This window comes from Musa acuminata, chromosome BXJ2-8 (assembly GCF_036884655.1).
Source record: "Musa acuminata AAA Group cultivar baxijiao chromosome BXJ2-8, Cavendish_Baxijiao_AAA, whole genome shotgun sequence".
Taxonomy (NCBI): Eukaryota; Viridiplantae; Streptophyta; class Magnoliopsida; order Zingiberales; family Musaceae; genus Musa; species Musa acuminata.
The window spans coordinates 25,287,910-25,307,266 of NC_088345.1; the positions used below are offsets into that span (position 1 = coordinate 25,287,910).

Consider the following 19,357-nt stretch of genomic DNA (forward strand, 5'->3'; position numbering starts at 1 on the left):
AGATTCGGACGCTCTTTACCGAACTTAGATTGGGCCGACCACTAAGCCCGAAAAAATCATATCACGGAGAGAGCTTTGCTCAATCGCACCAGTCCCGAAGAGATGAGTTCCAAGGGAGGGGAAGCTCTATGACTGACCCCAACTATCCATGCATGAGGATAAATTTTCCTAGATGGGAAGAAGGAGACCCAATTGGTTGGATCTCGTGCGCGGAACGATATTTTCGGTACCACAAAATCGCGGACGCATCTATGGTGAAAATTGCAGCTATACATCTTGAAGGGGATGTCATACAGTGGTTTGACTGGTGTGAACATACTTATGGAGTCCTTTCATGGCGACAATTCAAAGAAGGACTACTGATCCGCTGCAAACCAACCGATTACGAGAATATTGACGGACAACTAGCAAAGATCCGACAAACCTCTACCATTCAGGAGTACCAAACTAGGTTTGAAAGGTTATCTAATCAAACTCATGATTGGTCTCAAAAATAGCTATTGAGGACCTACATTGAGGGCTTGAAGCTAGAGATCCGAGGAGAAGTTAAAGCGCGACAACCGTACACGCTTATGGCAGCCATCTCTTTCGCACGACATCAAGAGGAGCGATTGAATCATGAAGCTTGGAGGACTAGAGTTGCTCCTCAACCAAAAATACTGAAGCTCTCAGCCCCCCCTACTGTCAATCGAGTCCCTGTACTAAAGAAGTTGACAGGAGAAGAGCTTCGGGAGCAATCTGCGGAGCGGTTATGTTGGCATTGTGACAAGCCGTGAGCATCGCTATAGTAACGAGGGACTTCTTATGATTGAACCGATAGAAGAAGAGGTCATTGAACATCCAGAAGAGAGCCTTGAATATGAAGAAGAAGAGCCACAACCGACCGAAGTTACGGTACATACACTAGCTGGCTACTCAAACCCGCAAACGATGAAAGTTGGAGGCCTTCTCAAACAACAACCGATCACTGTTCTCATCGACACGGGCAGCACTAATAACTTCCTAAACAGTATGATTGTTGTCCATATGAACTTACCTATTGAGAATTGCAGTAGGTTTGTCGTTAAGGTCGCCAACGGACGGATTTTAAAGTGTGATCATAGGTGCACGCAGGTGAAACTATTGCTGTAGGACCAAGAGATAATTGCATATTTCTTCCTCCTCCCTTTTGATAATCATGAGGCCATACTCAGATCCGACAAACATCTACCATTCAGGAGTACCAAACTAGGTTTGAAAGATTATCTAATCAAACTCATGATTGGTCTCAAAAACAGCTATTGAGGACCTACATTGAGGGCTTGAAGCTAGAGATCCGAGGAGAAGTTAAAGCGCGACAACCGTACACGCTTATGGCAGCCATCTCTTTCGCACGACATCAAGAGGAGCGATTGAATCATGAAGCTTGGAGGACTAGAGTTGCTCCTCAACCAGAAATACTGAAGCTCTCAGCCCCCCCTACTGTCAATCGAGTCCCTGTACTAAAGAAGTTGACAAGAGAAGAGCTTCGGGAGCAATCTGCGGAGCGGTTATGTTGGCATTGTGACGAGCCGTGAGCATTGCTATAGTAACGAGGGACTTCTTATGATTGAACCGATAGAAGAAGAGGTCATTGAACATCCAGAAGAGAGCCTTGAATATGAAGAAGAAGAGCCACAACCGACCGAAATTACGGTACATACACTAGCTGGCTACTCAAACCCGTAAACGATGAAAGTTGGAGGCCTTCTCAAACAAAAACCGATCACTGTTCTCATCGACACGGGCAGCACTAATAACTTCCTAAACAGTATGATTGCTGTCCATATGAACTTACCTATTGAGAATTGCAGTAGGTTTGTCGTTAAGGTCGCCAACGGACGGATTTTGAAGTGTGATCATAGGTGCACGCAGGTGAAACTATTGCTGTAGGACCAAGAGATAATTGCATATTTCTTCCTCCTCCCTTTTGATGATCATGAGGCCATACTCAGATCCGACAAACCTCTACCATTCAGGAGTACCAAACTAGGTTTGAAAGGTTATCTAATCAAACTCATGATTGGTCTCAAAAACAGCTATTGAGGACCTACATTGAGGGCTTGAAGCTAGAGATCCGAGGAGAAGTTAAAGCGCGACAACCGTACACGCTTATGGCAGCTATCTCTTTCGCACGACATCAAGAGGAGCGATTGAATCATGAAGCTTGGAGGACTAGAGTTGCTCCTCAACTAGAAATACTGAAGCTCTCAGCCCCCCCTACTGTCAATCGAGTCCCTGTACTAAAGAAGTTGACAAGAGAAGAGCTTCGGGAGCAATCTGCGGAGCGGTTATGTTGGCATTGTGACGAGCCGTGAGCATTGCTATAGTAACGAGGGACTTCTTATGATTGAACCGATAGAAGAAGAGGTCATTGAACATCCAGAAGAGAGCCTTGAATATGAAGAAGAAGAGCCACAACCGACCGAAGTTACGGTACATACACTAGCTGGCTACTCAAACCCGTAAACGATGAAAGTTGGAGGCCTTCTCAAACAACAACCGATCACTGTTCTCATCGACACGGGCAGCACTAATAACTTCCTAAACAGTATGATTGCTGTCCATATGAACTTACCTATTGAGAATTGCAGTAGGTTTGTCGTTAAGGTCGCCAACGGACGGATTTTGAAGTGTGATCATAGGTGCACGCAGGTGAAACTATTGCTGTAGGACCAAGAGATAATTGCATATTTCTTCCTCCTCCCTTTTGATGATCATGAGGCCATACTCAGAATTAAATGGTTGATAACATTAGGTGATATTTCTAGGAATTTACAGCAATTGTGGGATCTTTTGCAAAACAAATGTTCCTTATGGTCACATTGGGTTTCTGCTAGGTATCTTTCAAAGGAATCAATCTGGGAAATTTCAACAAGAATATACCACTCTGCAACTTGGAAAGAAATTTTAAAGGTAAGGAATTGGCTAATCAAACACATTTCCTATGCAATCTCTTCTGGAACTAGTACTAATATGTGGTACGATCCTTGGGTGAATGGGAAGAGTATATTTCAATTATATGGTGATAGAATACGAAAAGATCTTGGGGCTCCCAAAGATTGGAAGGTTTCTGAGTTCATTGCTAACGGTACCTGGTGTCTCCTTAATCCCATTTCTCCCGAAATGTTATCACTTTGGCCAACTATTATAGCTATTCCAATCAGGAACAACTCTTCAGATATACTTATTTGGCCTCATGACAATGGCAAATTTAGTGCCACATCCGCATGGAATCAAATTAGGCAAAGAAATAACAAGTGGGTCCCAAGCAGTTGGACATGGGATCGACCGGGATCACAAAGACATTCCTTATGTACATGGCAGGCCCTTCTCAATAAATTACCTACAATAGACAATATGAAAAGAAGAGGTATCTATCATGTTAACCGATGCTCCCTTTGTATGCAACAAGAAGAAACTGTTGACCACCTCTATTTTACTTGTGATTATACAAAATGGATATGGAAGGAGATTCTCCAGCGATTTGAACTCAATAGACTACCGCAACCAAACTTGCACCAAGAACTATGCGACCTCATGTAATGTTTCTCAAGAAAGGGGCCTCTCACACAACTGGCAAAGGTTACTTTCAGATGCGCTATTTGGTGGATGTGGAAGGAGAGATGTAACAGAATATTTGAATGCCAACATACAAACAATGCTCAGCTATTGAAAGAGATTATTAGAGACTCAAGATCCTGTATGGAGCAAGATCTCAAAACGGTGCACTTTACCCAAAGAGAAAAAGATATTTTTATCAAATTCAATTTTGCTATTAGCTAAAGATCTTGGGAATGATGCCAAATTATGTACCCACAGGTAGTTTTGATATATCTGGATAAACATTTTCTTTGATGATTGTAATTAGGAGTTATAGTCTACAGTATGTGTAGTCATAACTATGAGTTACTTACTTGGCTTTGTCTATGACTTGTATAGATAAAGCTATTTGTAGAAACTTTACACATAATCAATTTACTTTTACTTAAAAAAAAAAAGATATTTCTAGGAATTTTATGCAACTAGTTATAAAATTTTACAATAAGGAGAAACAGGTGATACTGCACGGGAAACGTGAGGGCGACGTAACGATGATTTGTACACAACAAATGGAGAAGGTTTTACATAAAGCATGCAGGGGCTTTTTGGTACAACTTGAGCAGCAAATTAAAGGAGAGCCAATAGAATTTGAAGATCCAAACCTATTTCCTTTGCTTGCTGAATTTTCAGATATATTTGACGAGCCGCACAACCTACCTCTTACTCGTCAGCATGATCATTGTATAATAATTTTTTCAGTCAAATCTCCAGCACCATGTTACAGCCCCTACTCTTCACCGATGCTCCTCATACGAAAGAAGGATGGAATATGGCGATTATGTGTTGATTACCGAGCTCTCAATGGCATAACCATCAAGGATAAATACCCTATTCCAGTTATAGATGAGTTGCTAGATGAATGAGAGCACAAATCTTCACAAAGCTGGACCTTCAATCCGGGTATCATCAAATACGAGTATGCGAAGAAGACATACCGAAAATCACCTTTTGAACACACAACAACTACTATGAATTTTTGCTTTCTTCTAAAGAAGGTAGAATATCTTGGGCATATCATATCAAAGGAAGGTGTGGCAGTAGACCCCTTCAAAATTAGAGTAATGCAAAACTGGCTGACCCCGAAGAACATAAAATTGCTACATGGCTTTTTGGGTTTAACAGGCTTCTACTGCAGGTTCGTGAAAAACTATGGAGAGATCAGTGCACCACTTACTTCCTTACTAAAAAAAGACGTCTTCCAATGGTCGGACAGAGCCTCCACTACCTTCGACAAACTTAAGGTAGCCATGACGACGACGCCGGTGCTAACACTACTAGATTTCAACCGACCCTTCATTATTGAGGCCGACGCATCTGGAGTCGGAATCGGAGCGATTCTCATATAAGATGGTCGACAACTCACATACACTAGCAAGGCATTATCTCCCTCCCATCAAAATAAGTCAACATATAATAAGGAGATGCTCGCCATTGTGCGCGCAGCAACGAGATGGAGACCCTACTTGATTAGCCGACGATTTCAAATTAAATCCGACCATAAAAGCCTCAGGTACTTTTTGGAGCGAAAGATATCATCCCCAGAGCAGCAAAAATGGTTAACAAAACTTCTTGGATTTGATTATGAAATAACTTACAAAAAGGAGAAAGAGAATGTTCTTGCAGATGCGCTTTCGCAACTACCCGAGCAAGTTGAAGTTTCGGCCGTTTCACTTCCGACCAGCGACTTTCTTATGGATATTAAGATGGAATGATAGGAAGATTCAAAGACTAGTAAGATTATGAAAAAATTGGAGGAAGCACCTGTAACACCCCTCATTTCTGAATTTTCGTATAAATTTATGGTGATAATGTAAGTATTTATTTTAAATTGATAAAAGAAATAGAGTATGAATCAGAGGTAACTTATTTGTAAGATTTGGGAGATCTGTTCAAAAAAAAAAAAAAAAATGAGGACCTATATGTAAACCCTAAGGACCTAATCGTGAATATGATAAAAATAAGGACTAAACTGCAAAAGGCACAAAATGACAAATTCCACCATTTAAGCCTCTCTACCTTCGTTCTTAAGGAAGCAGAGAAAGCAGCTCGTGGGTGATCAGGGAAAGAAAGAAAGAAGAAGAAGAAGAAGAAGAAGAAAAATTGGGGTTTTTAGGGTTCTTGCTTTAATCTTTTCACTCCGGGTCAAAATTCTCAAAGGCAAGTATTCTAACCCCATCCTACAGAATTTTTAGTCTCTGTTTTTATGTTGATTCAAAATAAATTGAAGGATTTCTATTTAGAAACTGATGTGTCTCTCTTTGGACATAGAACCATGGATTCTGAAGTTTTTTCGGTAAACTGACCCCTATACACCTTTTTAGCTATAAGTTTTAGTACAAAATGTGAATTCGGGCAGAAACTATTTTGTTTGAAATTAGACTCTTATATATTCCTTTTGACACTAATTTTGTAGAATTTGGACACCGAATACTTACCCAAACATCTGTTTCAAATGAGCCTATAGACGCTGTAAAACAGGGTTCAAGATTTCTGACCTGTCGATACTAAAATGCCTATAACTCCCTGTTGAAAATTCTGATTTATACCAAACTGAATTTATTTGAAACTAGACTTGAAAATCTTGCTTTTTACATATAGTTTGAAAATTTCGGAATTCAATTTCCTACCCTATTCTCTGTTGAATCCGACCCTATAAATTCTGCAAAACAGCGATTGTGTTTTTGACCTTGTGTTACCAAATCAAAGGTAACTCCGTGTTGGGAACCCTGTTTCATATGAAATTTGTTCCATCAGAATATAGATTGATATATGGTTCGACCATAGCTTTCTTATGGGTATTGGAGCATAATTGATATTCTGAAGTATTTGTTTGATGTGCCACTAGAATTCTGTCCGAAATCGAGCTTTGGTCGATTTCGCGTATTCTGTTCCGTTCCTTTGGATATTTGAATTCGTCTAACCTTCTTATTGGAATTAAGCTAAATATGATTGCTTGGAATCCCTGTACACTCTTGTTTTCATTTCATTCCAAATCTGAATACATTTGTGAGAGATTTGTTCTTTGTTTTGTATTGTCTCAAAAAGGCACATACACGTTTTGTTGTTCCGCATGTGCTTCCGATATATGCTACTTATTGTTAAAACTGCCATCTTGTACTCTGGTGTGTGGGATTGTCTAGACCTTTGCCAGAAATGGTAAAGGGTATGCGCTTATTGCCCGCTCTGTGGGGTCCCGCTCTGTGGGATATTCTAGACCTTTGCCAGAAATGGTAAAGGGTATGTGCTTAGAGCCTGCGATGCTCTACCGGCCCCCTCTGACTTCACCTAGACGTGGGTGGATGGGGCTCCCAAACGTGGGAGACTTTTTTCAGGTGGTCATTCAGAAATGGATGAATCACATTCTGACTGAGATCCCTCTACACCTTCTATATGTTTGATATGACATCCAGAGTTTTGGTGAGTTGTTTCTGTTCATGCTTTGGATAAGAATGATATGATTGCAACGTCAAGGACGACGTTTGAGCTTCTGTACGATATTTGTTTTTGATATGCTCTGAAATGCTTCATTCACTGATGATTTTTGCTTCGAAATATTCCATATGCCGTTGATATGCTTCCGAACATTTTATATGCCATTGATAAGCTCCGATATGTTTCCTTTGTCACTGATATGCTCCAATTACTCTATGCCCCATCTATCAGGAACCAAATATGTAAGATTGAAAGGACAATTGTGTTTCTGCTCCTAATGATATTATGTCTACGAAATCGTATATTCTGCCTTATATTTTGAAACTGTATCTCTTTGGAAATTGTACTATTTGATATGGATATGTTAGTTACATGCTGAGCTCTTTATGCTCACCCCGTTTGTTGATAAAATTTTCAAGATAGCGTACCGTTTGCTTAAATGTTAAGATTGGGCTGAGGCAGTGGAAAGTTAGAAGATTTTGGGCTGATCTTTATTAGCATATATGTATGTGTTGCATAAGCCACTTTGTATCTATTGTAATGTTGACGATGAATCTAAACCTATGGATTTTGTGTAAGTTAAAGGATCCCTAATGTATATGATTTTTGGAATGTTAAGTTAAATTCATGTAATGATATGAACTTATGGTAATCGTTGGTTTGGTGACTGCACAGACTTCCCCACTTGTGAATTTATGTTGTGGTTATTATTTTGATGAGTTGAGTTCAGATTATATGAATTATCGAGTGATGTGTTGTATGTTTATGAACTGCACAGGGTTATGAATTTGTAGACTATATAGGTGAAATTTTGATCTGAATGTTTTCTTAGTGACCTCAAATGTATGTTTGGATCCTGGGTTAGTTATGATGAAAATTTTAAATATTATCGATATTTTGAGGGTCGTGACAGCACCAAGCCCCATGGCTCATTACAATTGGGACTCAAAAGAATTACACTATAAGGGACGCATTGTGCTTATGATAAATTCTATTTGCATCTTCACGAGCAGATTTTGGACAAAGTTATTCCATATGCAGGGTACTAAATTGAAAAGGAGTATGGCATATCACCCACAAACCGACGGCCAGACGGAAGTTGTAAATAGGTGCTTGGAGACAACCCAAAGCCACCCACCAAATATGACTACCCAAAGAGAACTTCATACTAAGCCAAGTGCCATTATTGATCGACGGATCGTGATTCGACGACGACAATCCACTACTGAATTGCTAATACAGTGGGCAAACCTATTAACAGAAGATGCCACTTGGGAGAACTATGATAACTTGAAGATCAAATTCCCAAAATTCATGAATCGTCAGCCTCGAGGACAAGGCTGATTTGAAGAGGGCGGGTTTGTTAGGACTCTAGCTAGGAGAGTCCTAATAGAGAGGGACATTCATGTAAAACCTACCTAAGCCAACCCCTATTAAAGAGGTGAAGTGGCCGGCTAGGGTTAGGAGGTTATTTCTTAGAGAAGAATAAGGAGTTGTAAAGGAATATGAGTCTTGAGTAGGAGTCATATTAGGAGTTGGTTAGAAGTAGGAGTCCTATTAGGAGTTAGTTAGAAGTATGAGTCTTGAGTAGGAGTCTAATTAGGAGTTGGTTAGAAGTATGAGTCTTAAGTAAGAGTCCTATTAGGAGTTAGGGTTTAGAAGCCCTATAAATAGTTATGTAATCCACCTCTTTTCATAAGCAATAGATGAATCTTTTCTACAACCTTTGAGCAGCAACTTGGAGGGAGGAACCTCTATAGAGTTCCAAGGAGGCCGATCCCCTAAAGAGATCAACCCCAAGTTTAGAATCTGCAAGGGTTCTAACACGGGCTTTGTCGAAATATTTTTTATTAAATGAAATTTCTGACTCGATGTGATTTTTATTGCTGCACTAATTCAACCCACCCCCCTACCCCCCCTCTTAGTACCTACTCGATCGTAACATAACAAACATAAGTATGTTAGTAATGAGTTTAAATTATGATAATAAACATACATATACGGTAAAATGTTGTTAACACTTGCAGCCTTTTTAAAAAGTTTTTATAAGAATATGATTTGCACTTTATAATAAAAAAATTGAGAGAGTTTTACATAAACTTCACAAGTTGAAAATTTGGTAATAAAAAACGTTAATAAAGGTAAAAGAAACAAAACAAAGAAGCACTTGCCGATATTTTTTATCACCATATAAATTGTGATACTGAGGGCCTCAAATTGATAAACAAAGTATTTTATTTATTGCAAAAACGATGAAATATTGTTATATATTAGGATAAATATAGTAATTAGTAATAATATTGCCCATAATATTCTAAGGATACTTGTTGCTTATTATTAATCTCTTAATGCCTAGATCTTCCCCAGATAACTGGTGTGGTATAAATTTGTCGTACATTAGTTGACACATCCCTATATTTCATGGCTATCATAGAAACAATCTTCTATTACGTTCACTATCCTGTCAATGGCTCACATAATAGGATTGTACATATAAACTATATTGATGCATTGGATAACATGTGTATAATCGTTAATTTTTTTTCCAGAATCGAAAGTAATGATATATATTTCTTAAACCAAAAATTTCAATCCTATACTGTCGTTACTAGAAGGATATATGGTGAAACAAAATTGGAACAATCCGAATTCAACTAAGGTAGAAATTTAGATATGTACCATGGCCCTCACAGCGTACGAAGGTCCTAGCTACTTTATTTGGTAAACATCTTGTTCAAACATCACAAGGTCTTGGGTTTAAAACCTGCCGTCACAAAATGCAGAACAATCAAAGCGGAGAGATATAGGAATGCAACTATTTGCTGACACTGATGATACAACAATGAACAATATCAATCAAATTAAGGGGAGTCTAATCTAATTCTCTTCTTTATTAACAACATTAGGCAAGCTTGATCAGCTGCCTGAGCTGGACGAATGAACGAATAAAAAAGAAGGGGAAAAAATGATCTAAAACAATAATCGTCTCACACTCCTTATTGGCATTCGCGAAGATATCATTAGTACTCCTGGTACGTCTTCATCGTGTCCATGATGGAGGACGAGATGGCGTTGTCCATGTTGGGAACGGACGGAGAAAACAACGAAGAATCTGGGTATCTGTAGAATGACCTCGATGAGCAGAAGAAATCGGAGGAGTTGGGGGTGAACAAAGGGCTCTCCGACAGGAAAGGATTCGGTGGTGCGACCTGCTCAAAGGCGATCGGAGATATGCCACCGGCATTAGTCAACGACGAACAGCTGACATGCACGTCGCCCCCAAAGCTGCTGTTCTCCGATGAGGAGGAAGAGTCGTCGCAGACAGGCGCAGCAGGCGGCTTGTTGTCCTTGTATGTGCGCGAGACGTTCGACGGCGGGGGTGCAGGAGGGAGGGAGGACGACTCATCGTCGTCAGCGGAGTGGGAGAGGCCGGTAAGCTTCTGGACGAGCGCCATGAAGTCTCGAGCCTGCGTGTGGATAACCTTGGGCGAGTGGGTGTAGATGATGACCGGGTGGTGGCGCTGCTGCTGGTAAGAGGAGGTGGTGATCGTGGAGGAGGAGGAAGACTTGTAGATGAGGTGGGAGTCCTTGTGGATCTTCAGCGGGGCAGGGCGGGAGCCATTTATCTCTCGCGACACCGGGCTCATGTTGAGACGATAGAAGAGGAGGAGGAGAAATGGGTGGATGAAGAAAGGAGGGAGATGACAGTTGAATTAGAAAGAAGAGGAGGAGAAGGAAGAGATGTTTATCTTCGTTAGTGTTTTGTAGACATGGTTTGGCTTGCTTTGTTTAGGGTTGGTGGGAGGGAATGGCATTTATATACACGTATATCTAGGAGGGTTGGGTTTGGGTGGCGCCAGCCATGTTGACCGTAGACGCCGGGGGGGGGGGGGGGGGGGGGGTGGGGTGGGGTGTGGGGTGTGGGAGAGGGGAATGAATGGCGTGAGGTGGGAGGAATGCAGGGAAAAGAGGGAGAGGGAGTTGGTAAACAGGATACATGGTGAGGTGAGAGGGGACGACGGAGAGAGAAGGGTGGTGGGTGATGGATTTGAGGTCCTTTTTATTAGGGGAGGGCGTTCAAGGGAAGTAAATCTTGATGACGTGCATTAACTACGTGTGAGAGAGAGAGAGTGGATCACAATTTTAATCCGGATCCAATAAGATGATGGGCTCGGAACAAGCACGATTTAATTAAAATCTATCATATTTCTAAGAACATTTTTATGTATCATGGTATTTAGGTAGATAAAACACTTTACTCGCACACATTGCGAATGGTGGTCATATTAGACATATGTCGGCTACATGCGTATGCACACGTGCAGTCTCCTCACTTGGCGTTCGTGTGCATTGGATTTCACACCTAGTTAGAATGATCAAATGTAGTGTGAGGGTTGACAAACAAATGTGATAACCAATTTCAATTTAATAAGAAGTTGGCGTTTATCTAGCTTTGAACTTACCTTCATGAATCTAATGTCATACTACACATTAATTAATATTTGAAAAGTCTCCCTTTTTGTTGCCTTCGGTCCCTGGTTATCTAGGAGATTCACATCTGCGTTAGATCTGCCTAGATGAAGATGTCTTGTTAAGATATTTACTCTCCACGTCAAGCATTTCACATGAATGTGTTTCTCCAAACAAATCAAAGTTGAGTTACACAGGAAGAAAGCACGGATGATGCTCAAGGGAGCCCGTTGAATCAATATTATTTTAATAAGGTTAATTATGATGAATCCTTCACTTGTGCATAGTTGGTCCAACTTCAAGAATCCTGGTCGATGTTGAGGCGATGGGAAACTAAAGGTTCGATAAAACCAATCCAGGAAGCATCAACAAGCAGCCATGACATGCAAGAGGTCGTACTTTATCAGGTACACATGCTGTAATAAGTGGAAGTCAAAGGATGATTTGTATGACTTCCGTCTGTGTAGGTGAAACGTTTTATAGGTGCCCCAGTAGCTTTATGCTTATGAGTGAGTGATGAACTTTCATGTGCCTCTTGCATTGATTATACAATATTTCATTCGAGTAGAACATTGATCGAGCAATTGGTCAGATGGAAATATGATCCATGATATCTTTTTTCTCTTTCTCCCCTTAGTGCATGGCCGAAGCTAAGCACATTTGACTCTAAACTTAAAATTACGTTTCCAATATGACTAATTGGGATACCAATTTTTTTATTTGAAATATCTCAACCCCTCTCACTATTTACCCTATTGTTCCTCCAAGCTGACTTTGGTCATGCTGGCGCCGATTTGAAGTCTGGACCAATACGACCCAACTCGAAACCCAAGTCCTGGTTCATTTAGCCCAGCCCAAGTCAGGTCCTAAAGACTTAATGAGGTAAACCCGGATGAATTAATTTAGTCATTCTCCAATTTCAAATTTTAAGTTTGGTTTGCCCGAAATGTTTGTGGGACAGCCAAAGAGTGAAGCTTGAAATGTATTCTCGTTTTGGATCCACAAGCTTATCTGTTTTGGAGCCCAAATTGACTTATTTATGAGTATAACATTATTATTCTCCTAAGGTCTATTCTTGTGCTTCATCGTCTTTGTTGAGGATATATCATTTGTTTCTTCTCCAATGGTAGGAAACAAAGATAATAAAAAGATTGAATGTCAAGACTTCGACGTAATCAATATTCAGTAATTGTTCATGCAAGCACGCTCAGTTTATATAAATTTCTGATAAGTAGATTAGTGTTTGAGGTAGGCAACAAAAGCAACGTCATTCTCAGGGCTTGTTTCATCTCACCAGCCCTCTCTGTCTCTCCTAATGCCAACTTCTCACGTTTCTATGGCAGCAAAAATGGGAGTGCAAACACAAGATTCCGGTGACAGTACTGCTGCTAATAACTAGAAAGATGCAAGCATGTGAAGAATTATAGAAAATTATAATCATATAATCTATAAAAAATTAATATTAAGAATTAAAATTAAATAATTATAGATCGAAGATTACCTTTCGATATTATTCAAAAGACTTTATCTGATGCTCCGTAATTCAATCCGCAAACAACATCAACACGGATATACATACGATATGAACCAGACTCTCCTTCACTTCTTTTTATATCTTTTGTATCATTATAAGTAATGAAAAAGAGACTAAAAGAAGATGAGAGTAAATCTATAATCTCTCTGTTATATATTGTTATATGTTGAATCTATTGGGCTGATAGCCCATATTCAGCCCATGTGGGCTAGGGCAGCCCACAGCCCACACCCCCTCTTAACCTAACCCTAATTAAGATTAGGGGGGTGTGTTGGCTGCATTTTAGAGGTAGAAAAAGACTATAAAAAGGCAGCAACGAGGCAGATCTTGAGTGCCACGAGATTCCAAAAAGAAGAAGGAGAACAAGGCTGAAAAGGAAGAGAAAGAAAGGGAAGAAGACAAGGACAACGTAGAGAGACTGTTCTCAATCATCTAGCAGTGTTCTCATCTCAGGTTAGATCAAATCTACAGTAGACTCTTGCTGTGATTACTTGGGGAGGTTTTAGATATTGTGGGCAGTGACGTGATCTTTGTATTCTAGTTATTCTCTTGTGGTTGTTGCTAGGGTTTTGTGCAAAAGATTGAGATTTATATATTCATTATTCTCATTGTGGATTATCTCTAGTTTGCCCCGTGGTTTTTACCCTCCACATTGAAGGGGTTTTCCACGTATATCTTGGTGTTATGTTTGATTGTGTTTTCATTTTATTCCGCTGCGTATTATGGTCTTCTAGTATTTGTTCATATACAAAGGTTATTACTCTTTATATCCCCATCAACTGGTATCAGAGCGGGGTTTTGGTGATTTAATTTTTGTATTTTAACATGGAGGCTAGTAATATTTCTCGCATGATTAGTTTGAATGGAAACAATTAGATGATATGGAAACCAAGAATGGAAGATCTCTTGTATTGCAAAGATTTGTATGGACCTTTGCAAGGGGATAGTGCAAAACCTACAACTATGACAGATGATGAGTGGAAGAGGTTAAATCGAAAAACAATTGGGTTTATTAGACAGTGGCTTAATGATAGTGTCTTTCACCATGTTTCTACTGAAATTTCTGCATATTCTCTTTGGAAAAAATTGGAAAGTCTCTATGAAAGAAAAACAGCTGGCAACAAAGCTTTTTTTGATCAGAAAACTTGTGAACCTAAAATATAGAGAGGGTGATTCTATTGCTGAGCATTTGAATGAAATGCAGAGTATTACTAACCAGTTATCCTCTATGAAAATGTCTTTTGATGATGAGTTATAGGCATTGTTACTTCTCAGTTTATTACCAGAAAGTTGGGAGACACTAGTGGTTTCCCTTAGTAATTCTGCGCCAGATGGTATTGTCACTATGAGTCAAGTAACAAGCAGTTTGTTGAATGAGGAGTTGATAAGAAAGAGTTCAGCAACATCTCAGAATGATTCACAAGCACTTATCTCAGAGAATCGAGGAAGGTCAAAGTCTAAAAGCAGTTCATGTATGGATAGGAGCAAGTCAAGATCAAGAAAAGATATTGTTTGCTATAACTGTGGTGAGAAAGGACATTACAAGAACCAATGCAAGCAACCTAAGAAGAACAAGAAAAAGGGAAAAGAAGTGGAGTCTACAGAGTCAAAGGATAATACTACAGCTACAGTGTAAGGTGGTGATTATTTGATTTTGTCTCCTTCTGATGATATTTTTTCTTGTGTGTGTCAGGATCTTAAGTGGGTGATTGACACAAGTGCTTCTTATCATGCTACACCACGAAGAGAGTTTTTTGCTACATACAGGTCTGGAAACTTTGGTGTTGTCAAGATGGGCAACTATGGCACAATAGACATCATTGGCATGGGTGATATCCATTTAAAGACCAACCTTGGCTGCAAGTTGGTACTTAAGGATGTGAGGCATGTGATTGACTTGAGGTTGAATTTAATTTCAATTGGAAGACTAGATGATGAAGACTATGAAAGCATATTTCATAGAGGGCAATGGAAGCTCAGTAAAGGTTCTCTTGTTATAGCTAGTGGAAAGAAATGTCATACTTTGTACAGGTTGCAGGCTAAAGCTTATGGTGAGTAGTTAAATGCTACAGAGAAAGACTTCAGTATGAAGTTGTGGCATAGGCGATTGGGACACATGAGCGAGAAGGGGTTGCAAGCTCTTTCCAAGAGAGAGGTATTACCAGATCTTAGAGGTATACATCTGAACCCTTGTATTGATTGTTTGGCTGGTAAACAACATAGAGTTTCATTTGCTAGTGCTGCTTTGTCTAGAAAAATGCATGTCTTAGATCGTGTTTATACAGATGTATGTGGTCCTTTGAGGACAAAAGCTCTTGGTGGATCTGTTGATGTTCTTGGTATAAGTGGTGCACTTTATTTTGTCACTTTTATAGATGATTTTTCCAGGAAAGTTTGGGCTTATGCTTTGAAGACCAAAGATCAGGTTATTAATGTCTTCAAAGAGTTTCATGCTAGGGTTGAAAGGGAGACAGGAAGAAAATTGAAATGCATAAGATCAGATAATGGTGGTGAGTATACGGGATTGTTTAATGACTATTACAGGTCACATGGGATCCAACATGAGATGACAATTCCTGGTACACCTCAGTATAATGCAATTGCAGAGAGGATGAACCGCACCATCATGGAAAAGATCAGATGTATGCTTTCACAGGCCAAGCTACCCAAAAGGTTTTGGGATGAGGCTTTGAGGACTGCAGTTGATGTGATCAACTTATCACCATGTACAGCCCTAGATGGTAATGTTGTAGAGCATGTATGGTCAGGGAAAGATGTCCTACAGGCATTTGAAAGTGTTTGGTTGTCGTGCATTTGCACATGTTCTAGATAATGAGAGGTCCAAGCTGGATGGTAAGTCTAAAGAATGTATTTTTCTTGGTTACTCACATGATCAGTTTGGTTACAGGCTTTGGGATCTAGAAAAGCAGAAGGTGTTTAGGAGTAGAGATGTGGTCTTCTTTGAGGATCAAACCTTTGAGGATTTGAAGAAGAAGGCACCAGCCAAGACTTCTGCAGAAGGATTAGCAGATTGTGACCCAGTTATTCCTCCAGTATATCAGGGTGATGGGGGAGATGTGTAGGAAAATAGTGTAGAGCCTGATGTTGATTTACCTACAGGACATGTTGAGCAAGAAGAAGTAGGAGAGCAAGTTCCCGCAGAACCTCAGTTGAGAAGATCTTGTAGACAACGTCAACCTTCCAGAAGATACTCTACAGATGAGTATGTGATGCTTACTGATGCAGGTGAACCAGAGAGTTACCAAGAAGCAGTTGAGAGTGAGCAGAAAGAGAAGTGGTTAGTTGCTATGCAGGAAGAGATGGATGCTCTTCAGAAGAACCACACTTATGATTTGGTGCTGCTACCAAATGGAATGAAGGCCTTGAAGAACAAGTGGGTTTTTAGGTTGAAGACTCAAGAATATTGTTCTCAACCAAAGTACAAAGCTAGATTGGTTGTGAAAGGCTTTGGTCAAAAGAAATGTATTGACTTTGAAGAGATATTTTCTCCCGTTGTTAAAATGTCTTCTATTCGTGTTGCTCTTAGGTATTGCTGCTAGCCAAGACTTGGAGGTTGAGCAGTTAGATGTGAAGACAGCTTTCCTTCATGGTGATTTGGAGGAGGAAATTTATATGGAGCAACCAAAAGGCTTTAAAGTCAAAGGTAAAGATAATTTTGTCTACAAGTTGAAGAAGAGCTTGTATGGGCTAAAGCAAGCTCCAAGACAGTGGTACAGAATGTTTGATTCATTTATGACAGAAAATTGATACAAAAGAACGGCTTCAGATCATTGTGTGTACATCAAATGATTTGGTGAGGATTTTATTATTCTCTTACTTTATGTTGATGACATGCTTATTCTCGGGAAAGATATGTCTAAAATTGACAGGTTGAAGAAGGAACTGAGTGAGTCTTTTGCAATGAAGGACATAGGGCCAGCAAAGCAAATACTAGGCATGCATATTTTTCGTGACAGGAAAAACAAGAAGATTTGGTTGTCACAGGAGAAATACATCGAGAAGGTATTGGAAAGATTCAGTATGAGCAACGCAAAACCAGTTGGTTCTCCTCTTGCAGGTCACTTCAAGTTGTGCTCAGAACAGAGTCCGTCAAGTGATGAGGAGAAGGAGAAAATGCAAAAGGTTTCTTATGCTTCAGCAGTTGGAAGTTTAATGTATGTAATGGTATGTACGAGGCAAGACATCGCATATGCAGTGGGTGTAACTAGCAGATTTCTTACAAATCCAAGCGAGCACTTCACCCGAAGAGAAAAAGATATTTTTATCAAATTTAATTTTGCTATTAGCTAAAGATCTTGGGAATGATGCCAAATAATGTACCCACAGGTAGTTATAGTCTACAGCATGTGTAGTCATAACTATCGCATTAGCACTCTATGAGTTACTTGGCTTTGTCTATGACTTGTATAGATAAAGCTATTTGTAGAAACTTTACACATAATGAATTTTACTTTTACTTACCAAAAAAAAAAAAAGAGCACTGGGCAGCAGTGAAGTGGATTTTTAGATATCTCAAAGGGAGCTCTAAGGTTTGTTTAAGCTTTGGAGGTGGACCAGCTATGTTGACAGGTTACACAAATGCAGATATGGCAAGAGATATAGATACGAGGAAGTCCACTTCAAGTTATGTACTTACTTTTGCAGGGGGAGTTGTGTCATGACAATCCAGGTTACAAAGGTGTATTGCTCTCTCCACCACAGAAGTAGAATATATTGCTGCTACAGAGGTATGAAAAAAATGTTATGGATAAAAGAATTCTTACAAGAATTGGGGCTGAAATAGGAAAATTATGTGGTGCATTGTGACAGCCAGAGTGCCATCCATTTGTGTAAGAACCCAATATTTCATTCCAAGTCAAAGCATATAGATGTCAGATACTACTGGATTCGAAATGTATTTGAAGAGAAGCAGTTGCAACTTCAGAAAATTCATACAGATGACAACGGAGCAGACATGTTGACGAAGACCTTACCAAAAGAAAGACAAGAGATATGCCGAGAGCTGGTCGGCATGGCTTCACATTGAGGAGTCATGGGACAGCCTCCCTTATGGGCTGAAGGGGGAGGTTGTTGGCCTGATAACCCATATTTAGCCCATGTGGGCTAGGGCAGCCCATAGCCCACACCCCCTCTTAACCTAACCCTAATTAAGATTAGGGGGGTGTGGTGGCTACGTTTTAGAGGTAGAAAAAGGCTATAAAAAGACAGCAACGAGGCAGATCTTGAGTGCCACGAGATTCCAAAGAGAAGGAGAACAAGGCAGAAAAGGAATTGAAAGAAAGGGAAGAAGACAAGTGTTGAATCTCGGATTTTGATAATGAAGTCAATTGTCATTTGTTGTCTAACCTATATGTTGAGATAAGTGTGCAGGATTAACTATGATGAAAGTAAGATATGTAGCAGGAGTTGCGCCAGGGTCATGACAATGATCACGTTGGGAGTTCGAGAGCTCGACGGAAGTTCGGACAGTCATTGGAGGTTCTACATGAACAAATCCGAGAAGTCTATAAGCTTGCCAAAGAAGCTCGTCGGAACTCACCAAGTGGATCGTCGCAAGTCTAGGAGTTTATCGGAAGTCCGCAGGAGAATCACCGAGGGTTCATCGGATGATCGACGGAAGTTTGCCGGAAACTCGCCAAAAGAAGCGATTGACGCACCGGAGCAAGCTACAGAAATTGTCTTAGGATTTATCGTAGTTAGCACAATGATTAAGTTGGTAATGGGAGGTGATCCCATTAGCTTAATCTTGGTGCAATTGGGCCCCTGAAAAACTCAAATTGGGCCGAATGGATCTACCCATTCGGACCCTGATTGCTATGGGAGGTGCAACCGCCCAAGCCAGGAGGTAGCACCGCCTGGGCTAAGTCTCCCAAGGAGACTAGGCAGTGCAACCACCCCAGCCAAGAGGTGCAACCGCCTGGGCTCAATTTCCAAGCGAGATTGGGCGGTGCAACCTCTCGTGACAGGAGGTAGCACTGCCTGAGCTCGGTCTTCGAGCTCTGGCAGGCGGTGCAACCGCCCCAGTCAGGAGGTGCAACCGCTTGAGCTCGGTCTTCGAGCTCTGGCAGAGAGGTGCAACCGCCTCTAACAAAGGTGTGTTAGGACTTTAGCTAGGAGAGTCCTAATTGAGAGGGACATTCATGTAAAACTGTTAGGACTTTAGCTAGGAGAGTCCTAATTGAGAGGGACATTCTGTTAGGACTCTAGCTAGGAGAGTCCTAATTGAGAGGGACATTCTGTTATGACTCTAGTTAGGAGAGTCCTAATTGAGAGGGACAT

The 19,357-nt window shown here is 40.4% G+C and overlaps 1 protein-coding gene across 1 annotated transcript; it reads right to left on the minus strand.

Annotated features, from left to right (window-relative positions):
• Positions 1–9,924: 9,924 nt before the first annotated feature.
• LOC103974261 (VQ motif-containing protein 20-like) lies at positions 9,925–10,828 on the minus strand. The gene has a single exon (XM_009389042.3). The coding sequence runs from the start codon at positions 10,698–10,700 to the stop codon at positions 10,074–10,076; it is 627 nt and encodes a 208-aa protein (XP_009387317.2). The 5' UTR covers positions 10,701–10,828; the 3' UTR covers positions 9,925–10,073.
• Between the last annotated feature and the right edge of the window lie 8,529 nt (positions 10,829–19,357).